The sequence below is a fragment of the Prionailurus bengalensis genome, chromosome A3, assembly GCF_016509475.1.
Source record: "Prionailurus bengalensis isolate Pbe53 chromosome A3, Fcat_Pben_1.1_paternal_pri, whole genome shotgun sequence".
In the NCBI taxonomy this organism is placed as follows: Eukaryota; Metazoa; Chordata; class Mammalia; order Carnivora; family Felidae; genus Prionailurus; species Prionailurus bengalensis.
The window spans coordinates 41,787,429-41,806,914 of NC_057354.1; the positions used below are offsets into that span (position 1 = coordinate 41,787,429).

The 19,486-nt window shown below is 41.9% G+C and overlaps 1 protein-coding gene across 3 annotated transcripts in view; it reads right to left on the bottom strand.

Annotated features, from left to right (window-relative positions):
• The window catches only part of KIF16B (kinesin family member 16B), a 289,278-nt gene that overhangs the window by 66,472 nt on the left and 203,320 nt on the right, over positions 1–19,486 (bottom strand). For all 3 annotated transcript variants that reach the window (XM_043602924.1, XM_043602923.1, XM_043602922.1), the window contains one exon: positions 11,068–11,190. In XM_043602924.1, coding sequence (XP_043458859.1) covers positions 11,068–11,190 — 123 coding nt within the window. The remainder of the gene's footprint in view (positions 1–11,067; positions 11,191–19,486) is intronic.

Genomic DNA, 19,486 nt, shown 5'->3' on the forward strand with positions numbered 1-19,486 from the left:
AATTTCGTTTATTTTAGTGTACACTAAAATACAAGATCATTACTAATAAGTACTTCTCCCTTCCCCTAACACCTCTGCAAAACCAGTGAGGAATAGGGGAAATTATTCTACTTTAAAATTGTGGGAAATTGCCTAACCAATTTTCCTTCCAATTACCGAGGTATTCAGAGGCAAAGACCAGAATGCAAATGCGCTGCCAGTCATCACTGGAGAATGGAATAGTGAAAAGCTCTGGATGAAGACAGACTCAGATCCTAACTTTAGTCTAGTCACTAATTAGCTGTGTGACCTGGGCTCCATTACACAACTCCTCCAGGCCTCTGTTTCTTCATCTGTGAAATGGGCTCAGGATACTAAACTACAGATGAATGAAAAACATGTGAAACAATTAGCAGGGTGTTTTAGCACCCAATAAATGGTAACTCCTAGCACTGTGATCACAGGTCTTTTCTTAGGCACCACTCAAAGGCAAGGGGTATCTTTGGATAGCAACTGCAAAAATGGGAGTGCAAACCATTTTATGATTTATTTATTTTTTTTTATTTTATTTATTTATTTTTTTAAATTTTTTTTTTCAACGTTTATTTATTTTTGGGACAGAGAGAGACAGAGCATGAACGGGGGAGGGGCAGAGAGAGAGGGAGACACAGAATCGGAAACAGGCTCCAGGCTCTGAGCCATCAGCCCATAGCCCGACGTGGGGCTCGAACTCCCGGACCGCGAGATCGTGACCTGGCTGAAGTCGGACGCTTGACCGACTGCACCACCCAGGCGCCCCTATTTTTTTAAAGTTTATTTATTTATTGTGAGAGAGAGAAAGAGGGAGGGAGGGTCAGAGAGAGGGGAAGGGAGAGAGAATACCAAGCAAGGTACATACTGTCAACACAGAGCCCAACACAAGGCTCAAATCCACGAACTGTGAGATCATGACTCGAACTGAAACCCAGAGTCGGATGCTTAACCAACTGAGCCACTCAGCGACCCTCATTTTGTAATTTAAAAAAAAAAAAAATTTTTTTTTTTTTACTGTTTACGTATTTTTGAGAGAGAGAGAGATAGAGGCAGACAGACAGAGGGTGAGTGGGGGAGGGTCAAAGAGAGAGGGAGACACAGAATCTGAAGCAGGGTCCAGCCTCTGAACTGTCAGCACAGATCCTGACGCGGGGCTCAAACCCATGGAGCACAGGATCATGACCTGAGCTGAAGTCCAACACTTAATGGACTGAGCCGCCCAGGCACCCCTGTGATTTAGTTTAAAACCAATTTTATTCCAGGAGAGATGTTAAACCTCCCTCCCCAAATTCTAAAGTTTTGGAAGAAGAATTATTAATATATTCTTATAGGGAAAAAACAAACTTGAAATGAAAATTCAAGGCATGGCCAAACCAAGTTGACTGTTTTCCTTCTGCGCTTATGACTCAATCTCATTTCTTCTTTGCCATTTTTCATATGTGCAGCATTTATTTTGTGAAGGCAAACACAACTGCCCCAAGTGAAAGTGATATAAAAAGATGAGTTGCTCTGTGTGAAAATAAGGGAAGGGAAAAAGGTTTTGTCTTAATTTTTGTAGCGAAAGACAAAGTTCTCAAAAAGATGGGAAGGTGCTTAAAAAAATAGGATAAAATATGATTCTTCCAGTCCCAATGTTATTTCTTTGACTTGTTATTTGTGTTTGAAAATAACACACAAAGGGATCTAGATGGACCGCAGCTTATGCAACACTCCATTTGTCTCGACTATGCTAATACACATACAGGGAGAGAATCTATCAAGTTACTAATAAGCAGAGATTCAGATGCCAACACACAAATCCTTCTGAACATTTATATTCTATCAAGTTGGGAGTATTTCTGAAAGATGTATGTGTGCACAGTTTATCTAACAGACTGGAATGGTGCTTATTTCTGTTCTGCCAAATAAAGAAAAATTTCTCTGACTGTAAATGTGATTGCTCCAACTCTCAAAGTGCACATTTTCTGGGCATTTCCTCTCTTCATGCTCCCTGGCAGGTCTCTCCACCATCAAATTCTCCAGGTCTGTCAGAGCCTTCTTAATAGCCCCAATTTACAGAGGGCCTGTAACTTGGCCACAACTCGAGCTAAAAAATTAAAATGCACACAAAAATAGGTTTTGAAAGTAGGCAAGGATGTGGAAATGGCCCCCCATCCGGGGCAACACTAAAATATGGCATCGACTCCTAAAAAGAGCAGAAAGTAGTGAAATTTAGAAGGCACATTGGGGCACCCGGGTTGCTCAGTCGGCTGAGCATCCCAACTCTCAGTTTCAGCTCAGGCCCTGATTCCAGGGTTGTGGGATAGAGTCCTGCATGGGCTCCACAATGAACATCAACCCTGCTTGGGATTCATATTCTCTCTCTTTTCCCTTCTCCCTCTCTCCCTCCTGCCGCCCCTCTCCCCAACTTGCGCTCTCTCTCAACCTTAAATAAATAAATAAATAAATAAATAAATAAATAAATAAGGCACATTAAAATGAGTAAGCAAAGGAACCAGTATGGATCTCCTCACTGGCCATGTGGCCTTGGGCAAATCGCTCATAATGGCCTAGTTCATTAAATGCAAGTAATACCCCCATCCTGGTATAGCTTCCACATTTGCGGACATGCCTGGCAAAGTGCCCGGGCTGAGGAAGATGCCTGATAGATGACGCTGTCCTCCCCTGAAGAGAGGCTGCAAACACAACTGCCTGAAGGGTTTAGCCAGGAACAAACCTCTGAGAGTCTCCGTGAGTACAGGGGTGTAAGACAGCAGACAGCGCAGGGGGAGTCTAAGTGCTACCTGAGCACTTACAGCTCTGCCACAGAGGACGGATGAAGCTCCTCAGAGGGGCTGAGCACTGCCAGTAAGTAAGCCAGCAGCTCAGGTGAGACAGGTAAATAAACCTCAGGATATGTGCCAGAACAGAGGGCAGGACACAGGCAGCTTTCCAGACACAAAAGAATGCATAAGATGTGCTAAATAAAGTCCTATAACCTATAAGGCATGCTGGAGACAGATGGGATAAATAAATACGATAGAACAGATAAAAGCATTACCTAGAGATACAAAGTAGTAGGTCATGATCAGGCAGCTCAGGGCCAACAGCTAATTCAGCCCTGAATGGACCACCGTTGACAAGAAGGACCCGGTCCCGTGCTGGGCCCACAAGCGCGCTACCCAAGAAGTGCAGGTGAAAACCAGGGGTGCTCAGCAGGGCACTGGCCAGGCACGTGGCCTTGGGGCAAATGCGCACTGGCGAGCAGAGCGGGAAGGCTCTGGGGCAGAGAGAGACAGGGCAGGTGAACACGGTATGACCCTGGGGTCAGGTAGTGTCCTCCGCCCACCTGCTCCCCTCTCCCTGTGTGTGTAAATGGACTTCATAAACTGTGTGATCAGAGACTCCATCTGGTCTGTGAGCCCTTCCGGGCAGTCGGGACTTGGCGTGTACTGTTCCCTCTGGTGATCTCCTCTGTGTCCGGGGGCAATGACGTCTGTGGCGCAGTGGAGGCAAGAGCCTCAAACCAAGAGGAGCCGCCGGCTCACCCCAATCAGGCTTGCTCTTTGGGAAAACCGGCCCAGGGTTCCCACATGTTCTGATATTTTACAAAACGTGACAAATTTGGATTTCCATGTCAGATCTCCCAAGTTTGAAATGCTGAGAACTCACCGAAATATTTGAAAACCTGTTCAGGCAAAATAACGCATATCATACAGTGACAGTTCGCTTCCTCTCCCTTCATACCTTTGCACAGCTCTGTCTGGCCCAGGCCCTGAGGTCCCTGTCACGTGGCTCCTTCAGTCGTAAAAGCCAGAGGCCAGCTGCCTGAATTTTGCCTTTGGCTGCGTTTCAACTCCAGGGCAGCACTGACTGAGACTGGAAGAGGGGCTCACATACCTAAGCTCACGTGACAGGAAAGAAAACGACACCACAGACTGGGCACTCAGGAATCCCTCGCAGGTGGTCTACAAGCTTGTGCTGGAAGGGTACCCACCCCAAGGGTACACCTTCCTGCTATCATTCCCCCCTGTGTCTCCTCTCCTTCTCAGGCCGCCGATCAGGAGTTACAGAAAACCAGGTGCATCTGGAGGCAAGAGGAGGTGACTGTTCCTGTGGTACCTTTAGCACAAATCACGTGACTGAAATTAGGAACGGTTTTGTTTCAGATGTTGTGTGTTTGAGGTAAAGTATGTAGTCCTGTGTTCCTTTGGTCCACAAGTGGACCAAAGTGATTCTGCCCCAAAGGGCTTACCTCCTGCCACCACACAAAAAGGGCAGAGCGCTGTCCTTCTCTGAACAGCATGGGTGGGTATGACTAGGGTGCCAGGTGGCCAGAGGGCTCCTTAGAAGATACGACTCTACAACAGGTGCTTCCTGAGCAAGGGGCTGGCGTGCTCAGGTGACCAGCATAATGTCCAGCAGGTGGACAGTGGGTAGAGGGCTACCTCTCTGTGCAGAACGGAACCTCTCTGTGGGTGCTGGAGACTGCTGGAGCCAGGATGTGCGTGAGCTGGCGCGCTGGAGGGTAGGGTGGAGAGGCAGCGGGGAGGCAGAACGCACTGGCTTTCTTGCACTTAGACACAGTCCAGAAGCATGATTTGCCTGTACTTGCACTGGACCATGAGAGAAGCAGCCACATCATTAGGAAAACAGTGGGTGGGATGGCTATTCAATGACTGAATCCACCAGCACAGTCGGAGCACAGGGAGCCCGTGGGGCGCTGTTTACAAAGGGCACAAGGACACAAAATCCCGAAGCTCCACAAGGGCTCTGACCAGTAAGAACACCCGGTGATGGACTTGTGTGTGTCACATTGTTAAGTGATCTCTCCTGGGTGGGTGACCATTATCAGTCAGAGCCTTTGGGAGGGCTGGGGACTCAGCAAGGAGGGCCCAAAGGAAGACCATCTATAAACATGACAGTGACTGAAAGAAAACAATGTGACTGCCGCTGTGACCTCTGCAGTGAAGGGAGGAAACCAGGTGACAGGACAGAGAGTGGGGGGAAGGGGAACAACACGGCAGAAGTCTCGGCTCTAGGAAGACAGAAAACAATCTCCTGTAAAGATTACCTACAGGTTTTACAGGAATAAAGACTCTTAGGAAACAAAATATTAAAAAAAATACACCAGTGTTGGCTTATTTCTTTATATTACCATGTTAATATGTAAATTAAAGGGCAGAGAATTTAAAACGATGCTGGAAACACAAGGTTATTTCTATAACATAAGAGTATGCCAGCCTCCGTGAGACTTAACCACAGATTTCCCAGGCTGGTGTTTTGCATCCTACTGAAATCTAATTTAAAAATTAAATTCTATCCACCCTGGTCCTGGCTGACTGAAAATGGCAAGTATAACGCAGTGTAATTGATTTCCTGTATCAATCACTGAAAAGCATTTGAAGCAGGAGTTTTAAGATGACTGCTGGAGTCCAGTTAGTGGTATAACCTGTGACAGCTGCGGTTTAGAGCAAGCACGTATTGTACCAGTACATTCTGCTGACCAGCGGGTGACATTCAACACCATTCAGCACAGAATGTGCTCTTCTCCAAGAGTAGCTAGACTAGCACGCCCACAGCTCTCTGCCCGCCTGTGACATCAGTCTGCAGGCCGTACATCTCTTGCAGTACATGTGTACACAGTCCCAGAAGGATGTGCTATTGCGACCTGCTGGAAGGCATAACCACAATGGTGATGGGAACCAAGGCCCTCGCCCCGGGTCTCCCAGGCATGTGTCCTTCAAGGATGAGCAAAATAAGTGGGTGGCGAGGGGTGTGAAGGGAGTGCATCATGGAGATCACAGCTTTCTGTATTGTCAAGTAAGGACATTAAGACAAATACCATTCCACAAATCATGAAATATCTATACAATGGGAGGCTATTTAGTCATAAAAAACCAAAAACCAAAAAACAAATTACTGTTCTACTCAGCTATATGGATGGATCTCCAAAACATCACGCTACGTGGAAGGAGCCAGACATGGAAAAGTAACCGCTGCCAGCCACATCTCCACGGTGTGCTGGAACAGACACTACTCATCTATAGTCGCAGACAGCTGTGCAGGGGCACTCACCGTAAAGGGGCACAAGAAACTTTCTGGAATGACTGAAAAGTCCTAAGTCTTGATTGATGTGCTGGTTGCATGGGTATACGCAGGTCAAAACTTGTCAAACTACACTTAAATACGTGCGTTTCATTGTATGTAAATTATGCCTCAACAAAATTAACTGAAAAAAATCAAATGGGACCAGAAAACAAAAACCTGTATATGTATCTATTTTCATAGTTACTTCATAAAAGAAAGTCATTTTTAATCCCTGTATACAGAAGAAAAAGTCCTTTTGAATTAAATTTTAGTTTAATGAAAAAGTCTACTTTTCTCATTTTAAATCCCAGCAATGGGAACTTCCTTGAACTCATCAGGGACCAGAAGGTGAGCATTTGAGAACCACTGTTGTCCTCCTTCCTCCTCCAAATTCCACTCCTCATACCTGACCTCAGAGAGTACCTTAACCTGGCTCATGACTACTTCATTCAGCAAGGAGCAACCCAATCAGAGCCACTCGACTGGGGATTAAAATGAAAGTGGCCAGGAAGAAGGAATAACTTAAGTAATAAATGCTACCTCAGGAAAGGCAGGCAGAAAAGGGCAGGAGGCAGAGGGAACAGGAAGGGTGAGGGAGAAGCTGAAAGACAGAGCTCGGGGCAGCTATAACACCAGATGCTGTCTTCCCCGCCCCACTCCTTGGGGCAAACTCAGCCTGTGGAGACTTGAACCCTGTGGGCGCCGTGTGTCCATGGGCCAGCTTGGCCCCTTAAATGAACCGGCCGTGACCACGGAGCAAGTTATACAGTCAACCGGGGTCTGACATCATTGACAAGACCCTTCCCTGCTGGTGACAGAGCCTTGCTGCGTATATTCAGGATCCCAGGAGACTTTGAAGACCATAACAGGGGAAGAACAGAAAACAGAAATCGCTTTTGTTTAAAAAAGGAGTGAAGATTTCTCTGGAGTATATAGTACTATAGTATAAAATATCTATATACATTAACATCAGATTTTCCTTCAAAAAAGGTCTCTAAAACTAAATAGAATAGACTTAAAAAAAATAATTTTTACCTTAGCTGCCTGAAAGCCACCGGTTCATCAAGAAAAGACTTTAGTAGTAGCCAAACTGTTATCACAAGTGTGACTGTCCTAGAAAACTGTCAATGCATCAAATAGTCAAATCATGGATGGAAAAGGTTGCCATGCTTAATTTTAGAATTCAGGAATGTTGAGGGGGAATTAACAATCAAAATGGAAACAAAACAAAACCCCCAAACTCTCAAAGATACAACTATACATCCAAAGTCATTAAGAGGATTCCAAGGGTAAAATCTCAGTCATTCCTTGTGCCTTTTAAAAATTTACTTATTTTATGGGGCACATGGGTGGCTCAGTCAGTTAAGCATCCAACTCTTGATTTCTGCTCAGGATCTCATGGTGCATGCGATTGAGCCTTGTGTCAGGCTGTGCACCGACAGCACATAGCCTGCTTGGGATTTTCTCTCTCTCTCTCTCTCTCTCTCTCTCTCTCTCTCTCTCTCTCGCTCTCTCTCTCTCTCGCTCTCTCTCTCTCTCTCTCTGCCCCTCCTCCTTCTCTCTCCCTATCTCCCTCAAAATAAATAAACTTTAAAATTTTTTTAAATAAAAATTTACCTATTTTTTAAAAACAAACACTTATCCAGCACTTAGCATGTGGCAGGCACTGTTCTAAATACTTTACATGACCTAAGTTCATGCACTGTTCATACTAATCCAACCAGGCAGGTCTCTTTATCCCCATTTTACAGATGAGGCACAGCGAGACTATGGCTTGTAAGGTTAACTGGTGGAGACTGGACAGGACATTGGCGCACCCAGCACTATCCCAACAGCTATGCCTTTGCTGGGGTGTGGCCGTTTTTGTTTTGTTCAGGGGAGGGGCAGTATATTCAGGTCATGTTCTAGTACTGGGGCCCTGATGTTTCTGTGACTAGTAACTCCAGAAGAATGTCAGACCCTCAGCACACCTACCTGCCAATGCATGCCAGCCCTTCCTACACAGAGAACTAGGGATTCTCCAGCAAGTGTTAACAAGCCATTCCTGATGCCGATTACAGCACCTGGGATAAGTACAAGAAGGAAGCAGAGCAATTGATATGCTTTCAGAACTTGGCTTTGATAAGTTCAAAGAAAGCTAAACTCTTTGGATTTGGATTTTATGTATTCTGAATTGAAAGCCAGTATTCTGAAAGGTCCCATACGATTTTCTGTATGTGGGTTCTCTAACTTGCCTTCACAGAATGATCTTCACAATTTTGGCCAGATCTGATAAGGCCTGGACTATTATTTGCCTGCCAGTTTTATTTAAATCAACTCAGTTTGGGGCGCCTGGGTGGCGCAGTCGGTTAAGCGTCCGACTTCAGCCAGGTCACTATCTCGCGGTCCGTGAGTTCGAGCCCCGTGTCAGGCTCTGGGCTGATGGCTCAGAGCCTGGAGCCTGTTTCCGATTCTGCGTCTCCCTCTCTCTCTGCCCCTCCCCCGTTCATGCTCTGTCTCTCTCTGTCCCAAAAATAAATAAACGTTGAAAAAAAAAATTTAAATCAACTCAGTTTTTTTTTTCTAGTTCTTTTCTTTTTTTTTTAATTCTTGAAGTATAATTGACATATATCGTATTAGTTTCAGGTGTATAATACAACGATTCGATATTTGTATATATTGTGAAACGATCACCTCAATAAGTCTTGTGAGTATCTGTCACAACACATGGTTACAACATTTTTTTCCTTATGATGAGAACTTTTAAAGATTTACCCTTCCAGCAACTTTCAAATATGGAATACAGCATTATTAACTATAATCACGAAGCTATACTTGACATCCTCAGGAGTTATTTATTTTATTACTGGAAGTTTGTCCCTTTTGACCACCTGCACCCATTTCACCCACCCCAGCAACCACCAATCTGTCTGTATCTATGAGCTTGGTTTATATTTTTAGGTTCCACATATAAGTGAGATCATACTAAATCAACTAAGTATCTTCTTTATCCATGATCTTATCTTTTAGGCATGAAATCAATTTAATGGTTATATTTTATTAACACATTTATCTATTAAAATAAAATATATCTATGCACCAATGAAAATCATTGCATGTTCTCCAGCGCTGTGAGCTCTCTGTTTAGGAGAATTCAAATTCTGAGCTGGTGAAAGCCAGTCTTCACCCTCTAATTAAAAATATGGACTGGGGTGCCTGGGTGGCTCAGTCGGTTAACCCTCTGACTTCGGCTCAGGTCATGATCTCACTGTTTGTGAGGTCAAGCCCCGTGTCGGGCTCTGTGCTGACAGCTCAGAGTCTGGAGCCTGCTTTGGATTTTGTGTCTCCCTCTCTCTCTGCCCCTGCCCCGCTTGTGCATGCTCTCTCTCTCTCAAAAATAAACATTAAAAAAGTTTTTTTTTAAATATAGAAATAATACACATACCTTCAGAGAGTATTTTGATAAATGTATATAACATTACATGTATGTACAAAGGGAACTCTAAATACACACACACACACATACAATTTCAAACGATTGAGAACAGAAATTGAGCAGGCATTAGGCATACAGTCAGGGGTGGTGAGAAGTACTGGCTCCTGGACGTGGCATAACATTTTAATAAGAAACCACACAATCTGGTCAGTGACGTTCAAAATACCATCCCCCCCCCCCAGACATCATGTACTCTCAGCAGGGACCTCAAATGTATAAATTAGTGCCTAGGTTTAAAAAATAAAAAGGAAAACAATATATAGAGATAAGAATCTGAGAACTTGATTAATTACAAAACTCATCGGCACTCTTTCTCCTGGAAGACTGAAAATGAATATGCATGCCTAAAAGGGAGAGATCCCTAAGGACCCGGGGGCTCCACTCCCCACCAAGGGGCATGTTGGGGGTGGGGGTGGGGACTGCTGGCTTCAGGCTCCCTCCGCCCTCTCCCCCCACAGCAGCTCCATGCTGATCTGCTTTCCACAGTGTCCTTCCTCATAAATATTTTCTCAACAAACGTCTTTGCTAAGAAGAAATTTGGAAACCGCCGGTGTAATCCAATTTCCGCATTTCACCAGTGAGAAAACTGAGGCTCAGAGAAGGTAAAAGACTTAGCATCACTCAACAAACAGCAACAGAATCAGAGCCTAAAGACCTCAGTGTCCAGATTCCCAGCCTGATGTTCACCTCCAAGAACACCCTCACACAGCCATATACTGGTGACCCTAGTGGATGTTATTACATCAATACCCTTGCCTAGCCTTGAAAACGAATAAGTGTTATTATTAATCATTAATTCTTTGAAGAGAGGAGAGCATCCAGCAATATTTAATGAATTGTTATGAGTCAATGGAACTAAGTTAGGAATAAGATGAAGTCATTATTTTGGAAAGTATGATGTAAGGAAGCAGGCACATTTCTTCCTGAAAAGTTGTATAAATCAAATCATGACTAAAATGGATTAGGAAAGCTTCCTAAATTAATAATAATAGAAACAACACTAAAAGCAACAGTAGTAATTATAGCAACTGTTATAACTTTATGTGCACGGATATCCTTGTAACATAAACATTATTATTCCCACTTTTATAGATAAGAAAACTGAGCTTAAGCCCAGGGATAGGTCACCAGGGATAGGGTGACCGACTGCACTGGTTTGCCTGGCATGAACTGGTTTCCCAGGGCATAGAACTTTCAGTGCTGAAAGCAAAACAGTCCTGGATAACCTGGAAGGGTTGGTCACCCTGCCTGTAGGGCTGGTGACAAGAACTTCCTCCCGTGTCTGCCTGAATCCCCAGCCACCACCACCTTCTATGGCATAACTTCCCTCCATGTTTTACAGTCTAGACTTTCACATATCAGTTTAAAGGAGGGCATGACCAATATGCTATAAAAGAACATGTTCACATGTAGCTTCATCTCCTTTCATATGTATATATGTATATAGACAGAGAAAGCCCTGGGAGCTTCAAGCCTCCATTCCTCCAGAAGAGTAAAGAAGGGGCACTTACCTTGACCTCAAACTCGAAGTGCTCGTCCTTCCCTTGCCCGCAGAGCACATAGCGTGGAATACTAATTTTAATTGGGTCCTTCAGGTCGTCTGGATTTGCTCCCAAAGAGCGAGAAACCATCCTCTATCAAAGGCACATCAGATGGGGAGAACAAAGAGAAACCCAGATCACTCTTCAGCAAAAACCATGTTTGGGCAGGCGGGAGAAAATGTGTTTCAAGCAAAGAAGAGAGCATCAAACTAGTAGAGTTTATTTAGAAAAATGATGGCTTCCTTTGAAAGAGAAATGCTAAGTTTCTCTCATCACAAAAGACCATTTCTTGAGGTATACTATTCCAAGAAATTAGGGCAAAAGCACTTCAAAATGTTGTTTGGCTTTGAAGTTCCTTCCAATTTATAAGAACAAGTGAAAAAACAGACAGATTACATAGCCCGACTTTTTAAAAAATCAGTGTAAACCAGATTCCTTTCTGAAAAGACTTGATCATCTGACAAACTTCTTCTCTTTTCACAGACTATCAGATTGCTGTACATATAGCTCCAAAAGCTAAAGACTTTATTCAAATTTACTTCATTTTTAACTTCTAGGCATTTTTATAAGCCAGTATGGTGGGGAAAGCTCTTTAAACCACAATTAAAATAAATACCAAGTATTTTCTTTAGGCTTCATTTGATTAATAATCAGCCTGGCTCTGACAAACATTTATGGTCTGGATGGTGGGAAGCCAGAGGGGTTTGAGAAAGAAGCATTATGAAAAAAATAAATCTTCAAAATGAGTTCTCTTGAGTATAAATGGATAGAAATCTCTGAACAATCCTTATCATTTGCACTAACCTGGGGCTTTAGAAAACGTAAGAAAATATGTTTTTAAAGCAGTAGCAGGAATAAAAGATTAATTACCGTAATTATAGTTAGCATTCATTGAATACTTACTATATACTAAGGACTGTGCTAAACAGTTCATTTAATGCATTTCTGCATCATTTCATTTAATCCTCACGATCTCCCTATGATGTTTTAATTGTTACTGAACCCTACTTATCAGGTGAGGGCCCAAAGTTTGTGAATTAAGATAATGTGACAAAGGCAGGTGGCAGAGCTAGGATTTGAACTCAGGCTAACCCAGTGCCCCATGATGCCTGCTGGCCCATCTCCATCACCATTTATACTGCCATCATGAAATTTTTGAATAACTTCACCTGAGATAAAGTCAGCAAATGAACATTTCAACCAACATACACAGAATTTAAGAAGATGGGAATGCCATGATTATGCAGTAAAATTCACTTATTTGACTAAAAAGAAACACTGAGCAATACGTGGTCCTGGATCCTTAGCCAGGTGTAATGTGGAGGGTCCAGCCTAGCTGTGTGGGAATGAAAGCTCAGATTTCTGGATGACAGACAGGTGTATAATTTGTCTTAGATTACTGCTTTCATCTAGCGGACCCCGTAAACATTTTGGCATGGTATGAACTTACCAAAGCCTTTTAGAGCATCTAATTTTTTCCCCGTGTGGCTGGTCACCCAAAACAAGAACTGTTAATTTTACAGCAATGGTACACCTACTTAGTTGTCTCTGATGTCAAAAGCCACCGTGGAAATTCTTTAAAAAAAAAAAAAAGAAAGAAAAAGAAAGAAAAAGAAAGAAAAGAGTTTCTCAATGTGCACGTTGCCAAAGACCTTTCAGTTCACTGACAGCATGTTTCCAAATTACTGGAAAGGTAGACATTTCCTGAAGCATGGAATATGTTTATCTCTTTGAAGGGTGAAAAGGAAGAGAAATAATTTAGTGGTTTTATTTATTTTCAAAAAGCACATTTACTGTTAAGAAATGTCTTTGACCTATGGCTATGTTTTAGCCATAAAGTTCGTATTCTACTGCCTAAGCCCTGAAATCTTCCATGCCATGCTCTTTAAAAAATATTTATTTATTTATTTTGAGAGAGAGAGAGAGAGAGAGAGAGAGAGAGAGAGAGGGAGAGCTCAAGCAAGGGAGGAGCAGAAAGAGAGAAAGAGGGAGAATCCAAAGCAGGCTCTGCTGTCAGTGCAGAGTCCAATGTGGGGCTCGAATACGTGGACTGTGAGATCATGACCTGAGCTGAAACCAAGAGTCAGACACTTAACTGACTGATTCACCCAGATGCCCCTTCTATGCCATGCTTCATAACTACATATATATATATATATATATATATATATACATATATATATATATATTACATACACATATATATGTTACATACACACATATATATGTTACATACACACATATATATGCTACATATATATATATATATGTTTTTTTAATGTTTATTTACTTTTGAGAGAGAGTGTGTGAGCAGGTGAGGGGCAGACAGAGACACACACACAGAATCCGAAGCAGGCTCCAGGCTCTGAACTGTCAGCACAGAGCCTGATATGGGGCTCAAACTCACAAAGTTGGCAGTTGGCAGCTGTGGGAGTTCTGGCAACTGATAATACTAGTTGGGAAACGAAGACCCACATGCTCTACCTTAGGAGGAACCTGGTCCTCCCTACCAGTTAGACCCAAAGGACAATACCACAGTTCATTTGATGAGGAGCTCTCTCTATGCTAAGAGGCTAGAATTAGGAAAAGGAAGAAAGAAGAAAAGTAATTAAATGCACTAGGAACAGTATTATGTGTATTGGAGGGTTTAAAAAGGTGTGGATAACAACATCAAGTGTAATACACTTGGTATTGAAACTCTATCATTAGGGGTATCCCTGAAGCAATCACTTGGGATTGCACGTGGGGTTCACCTCAAAGATTCAGAGAGGGGAAAGAGAAGACCCAGAATCAAATCCTAGCATTAGGTCTTGGTCTCAGTGTAACAGCCACCCACCCACCCTTTCTGCACCTCAGTCTCATGTCTATGGAAGTGGGCATGGTATTTAGCAAATCCCACCTATAGAGCAAAAACCCAACTGTGAACATGACAGTGTCCCACCCTGCAGGACTTCTGGTCAGAAGCAGACTGACAAGTAAATTCTAGGAGGATTTTAAAACTGTGACAGGGGTTTATAGCGGCATTATTTACAATTTACAATATGGAAGCAGCCCAAGTGTCCGACAATAGATGAATGGGTAAAGAAGATGTGGCACGCACACACACACACACACACACACACACACACACACACACACACAATGGAATACTATTCGGCCACAAAAAAAAGAATGAAATCTTGCCACTTGCAATGACATAGATGGAGGTAGAATGTATTATGCCAAGCAAAGTAAGTCAAAGAAAGACAAATACCATATGATTTTACTCATGTGGAATTTAAGAAACAAAATAAACAAGCAAAGGGAAAAAGTAAGAGAGAGACAAAGCAAGAAACAGATTCTCAACTATAGAGGACAAACTGATGGTTACCAGAGGGGAGACGGGTGGAGGGTAGGTTAAATAGATGATGGGGATTAAGGAGTGCACTTGTCATGATGAGCACCGGGTGTTATATGGAACTTGTTGAATTCCTATATTCTATACCTGAAGCAAATGTAATGCTGGATGTTAACTAGAATTAAAATAAAAACGTAAAAAAAAACCAAAACACTTTGATGAGGGCACTGAGTGAGAAAAACAAGAATATACACATGGCTATCTAAAATGTCATGACTTTTGGGGCGCCTGGGTGGCTCAGTCGGTTAAGTGTCCGACTTCGACTCAGGTCGTGATCTCATGGTTCGTGAGTTCGAGCCCCGTGTCAGGCTCTGTGCTGACAGCTCGGAGCCTGGAGCCTGCTTCAGATTCTGTGTCTCCTTCTCTCTCTGCCCCTCCCCTGCTCGCTCACTCTCTCTGCCTCTCAATAATAAATAAACGTTAAAAAATTTAAAAAATAATAAAAAATAAAATAAACAAATAAATAAAATGTCATGACTTTTACTGAGGAAGAGCTGCAGCCCAAACCACCCATGTATATTATTAACTGAACAATGGAGGCTTCAACTTTTTAAATGCCTTTTTCTTAGATGTCCCCTTAGGATATACATCAAACATTGGTATCTTTTACTGAGCACCCAGAAGGTACCATTCATGAGGTCCTGAGAATAGGTCCTGAGAATACAAAATAACTTCTACAAAGTCTCTGTAATTTCTAAGACCTTTAGTTTTTTCTCAACTGCATCAAATTTTGAACAAAGATTTGGTTTCTCCACTCCAGATGGATTATATTCTAAACTTAGCCAACTTAGCTTTCTCCTTTTATAAGTCAACATTCAAAGTGGGATAAGACTGAAACTGATGGTCTGGTTACTACATAGCCATTTTAGGACTGGAAAGTTCTCTGTTTCTAACAATTTTATAGATGTGAAATAATCCCTAATGAAAGTTGCTTGAAGCTTGGGATTATACACCCTTTAAAGACAAAAACTCTTGCCTTTGATAATTTAACTGGGTACATGAAAGAAGTAGAGACCATTTATCTGGGAGGAACTGGATCCTGTAAAGTTTATGTAGCTCATCTAAATGTAGGACGGCCCCTTATATACCAGCACCTGCACGTATACCACAGAACACAGTTCTGAGCCACTGCCCCAACCGCAGGATCAGACAGCAAAGTTCAGCCGCATCTGGTGCTGAGAAGACTGATATTTCTCTCTTCATTATTTAGCATCCTAGGGGCTAGAAATATTACCAGAGTCCTCACTATCGCCCAGAGTCACAGTTTACTTCAATCTCAGATTTCAGAGTAACTCCATATTAACAAGTGTAGAGAAATGTACAACTACGGAAATGGGTAACTGAAAAATAACTGCTAAGGATCCGAAGATGTTTGAGCCTTTATCTACAGATAGATGAACAGAGAGACAAATCTAAAGAGTATGTGTTTCTATCAAATCACTGCTGCCATGTGATTTTTAGAAACTATTTTTTGAAGTCAATTTCATGAGAAATGTAGAATTCTCAGAATGCAGTGTGAAAGGTTCCTGACATTCCCCTAAACTATGTTTATGTTAGAGAGGAAGGAAAACTAACACACATGTCTCAGAAATTTATTTTTTATTTGAAAGTAGCTATGTTTTGAATATCTTGAGTTTTATACTAGACAAGTAAATGTGTGCTATATCATGTTATATCCTATTATTTAAGGGAGCTTTTAAATTTCTATGGAGCTATTTATTTTGGAATCAGTCATGGTTTTTCTACATGTGGCAAAGAAGATGCTTAGACATGGAAGGGAAATTGGTCATACATCACAGGAGGAGGTAAAGAAACATGAAAGGCTGGATACACATCTTACAGCAGATCTGGATAAATACGCAGGACATTTCAAGGAACTTTAAATGCCTTGTGGAGTGGGTTCTGTTTAGAAATGAAAGGTCAAGGAAAAGTACATAATTAGTAACTTGGATTATGCTCCTATACATAAGAACATCTTTTAAAATAAAATGCAAAGAAATACTCTTCTGGTAGCTTTTAATGAAATAATGTCTTGTGTCAACAAATATGCTATTTTTCTGTTGTTGGGGAAACACTATAGTCGGGTCCTCAGCCAAAAAAAGCAGGCAGATCACAGACTATATTTTGAATATTCAGATTAGAATCTTCTCTTCCCACTAAGGCTGTCTCCTTCAAAAGGGACAAGTTAAGGAAATTAATAGGAAGTGGCATTAACATCCACTCAGATCAATGTCGACACTGCAGAGGGCACAGAATGGACCAATTCTACAGGGAGTCATCAACATTTCCCCTAAATACTCTAATTATGTACCAGATGGCTGAATTCAGTGTATGCTCTGACTAGGACAAGGTCAGACCTAAGGACTGCCGTCTGATCTCCTAGAGCCAAATATCCAAGGTTTTCTAAAATACAGGCAACCTGGGTTTTTATCAGCTTCAACAAAACTACCAATTCTCCTTTCTCTGTTCTCAGCATAGCACATATTTCTATTCCCTCCTTTTTTCCACCACACATGCCACATTGATAATTCTAATTAGAGCTATTTTGTATCAAGGACTTCCTATGCCCAGGAGGTTTGAAAACAGAGGTCTGGGACAGAGGGAGGGCTAGGGGATCAGTTATATTTTCAAGTATTAGCCATGTTATCAGAAGCAGAGAATAAAGGTACCTTGTGTGAGCAAGTCCAAATTATGAATAAAGAGCCAAAACATGTTTATATTCATCTCTGGAAGGTGAAGCCTGCCTCTGTCATGAAGGGATATTTTTTATTTTTCAAAACTTTTTTTTTTAACATTTATTCATTTTTGAGAATGAGAGAAACAGAGCATAAGTGGAGGAGGGGCAGAGAGAGTGGGAGACACAGAATCCGAAGCAGGCTCCAGGCTCTGAGCTGTCAGCACAGAGCCCGACGCAGGCTCGAACTCACAGACCACGAGATCATGACTTGAGCCGAAGTCAGATGCTCAACCGACTGAGCCACCCAGGCACCCCTGTCATGAAGGGATCTTGAGCTAATACCATATCATCTCTGAAGACTAAGTACATAGAGCTGAACTGGAGTCTGCTAAGAGATGTAGCCACACATGCCACAGGTATCTCCTGACCATGTTGGTCAAGGTGAGGACTTAACACCACCAGGGCATGAAGAAACAGTGCTAACCTTATCTTAAAGTGAGTTAAAAAAAACTTGCATGAGGAAACAGAGATAAAGGTTTTCAAATAAAGGAGTATTTCTTCAATTTTGATATATATCTTTAGGGATAAACTACCCAGAAAATGACAAGCTGTTGGGCATAAATATTTATGGAATATCTTATTTACTCTTAGTGGATTTAGGGTAAATCCAAAAGGATGGCTAACAGTTCCTGATCCAGGATTCTTACCAGAATAGATGATTTCATCCATAGAGATCTGAGTTGATCAACGTTATTTCAAAATTTGGAAACACTGGGTATCTGATGAATGTTTTAACTTGAAATCATTAAGAACGTTACCATCTTTCTCTAGAGCATCAAAGACTAGTCCCTTTAATGGTCATTTTCTCGGGATAACTCATCATTAAATGGATGAAATTTTAAAAAGACTAAAGAATGGATCCAGTATAAGTGAGAACAGGGCAACAATTACTAAGTGGTTCTTATACCAAACACAAACATTGGCAATTTGGGATGTTCAGGAGGGAAAATCAACTTTTCTCCTTTCCAATTCTACAGTGTCCATGATTAGCCACAAAAGGATCGCGCATCTTCACTCACTAATTCTTGCTGAGCCCTAGTTTTGGTTCAATCTGTGCTCGGTTCTAAGGCCCAAGAGAAATTAAAGTTGGGAGGGAGGGGAAGATTCTTTCAGGTATCTGTAGAGCATATTGTTTGAACTTCAGGTAAAGCAGCGACATTGAGCATACAAGGTTATCTATACCATATTCGCATTATGATTTTACCTACGCTTCTCTTCTATAGGAGATAAAAATGCAGAGAGCAAAAAAGAGACATAAGGTTCATACAATGGAACAAGGGAATTGCAAAGAAATCTGCGCGGGAATTTTTTGGGGAAAAAATAACTCATAAAAAGAGAAATAATCTTCAATGTCTAGAAATTCCAATAAAAGAATTTACAAGTCAGAAAAGAATCAACTTCATAGTTCTTCCAAATATTTATCCCTAGTATAGTCATCCCCATGAGAAGAATAAATCAATAAAAAAATTTACCCAGACAATGTGACCAGGAACTGACTTTAGCATTGCAGAAAGAATAGATGTTCTGGACAAAGAAGGTCTGGGTTTGATTCCAATTATCAGTCAAGTGATCCTTTCTGAGTTAAATTCCCAAATATGAAGTGCAGATTGATGATAATTCCTCCATCCCAGGAGGATCACTGTGGGACTCAAAAGGAGCCATACATGGGAAAGAAGTTGGTACACTGTCAACCACAATGTAAGGGGGATTTGGATTGTTATCACTGGAATCCACTGCCGCCTTTAGCACCAAAGATTTTAACCAGGTGTTAAATGGCAGGAGGACTGATTTACAACAGACTCTCTTTCCTTCTTACTAACTGAATCATTCAGTTCCATTCCTTATAAAGGAGGTCTTAAAAAATTACAACGGTGCAACCCTAGCAAGAGATTGGATGGTGGTGGTTTGGAAACAATGTTGGATAAGAAACAACAAAGGAACTGAAGGATGTTGGAGGTAAAAAAGGAAAATCAGAGAAGGTGAGAGAGATAATGGTCTTCTCTGAAGGGTCAGTCAGATTATAACACAGACTGTGGAACAGATTTGTTCTATTCTGTTACACAAGAATGCGAATGATGGATGGGCCCTACAGATGTAGATTACAATAAAGATGATGATGGAAAGAATGGCCTAACAGTGAGAACAGTTCCATTGAATAAACTGCTGTGAGGTAGAGAGTGAGCAGTCCTGGAGGTGTCAAGAAAGGACTAAATTGGAAAGCCAGTTGAACTAAGTAACTTTAATGGTCCAAGACA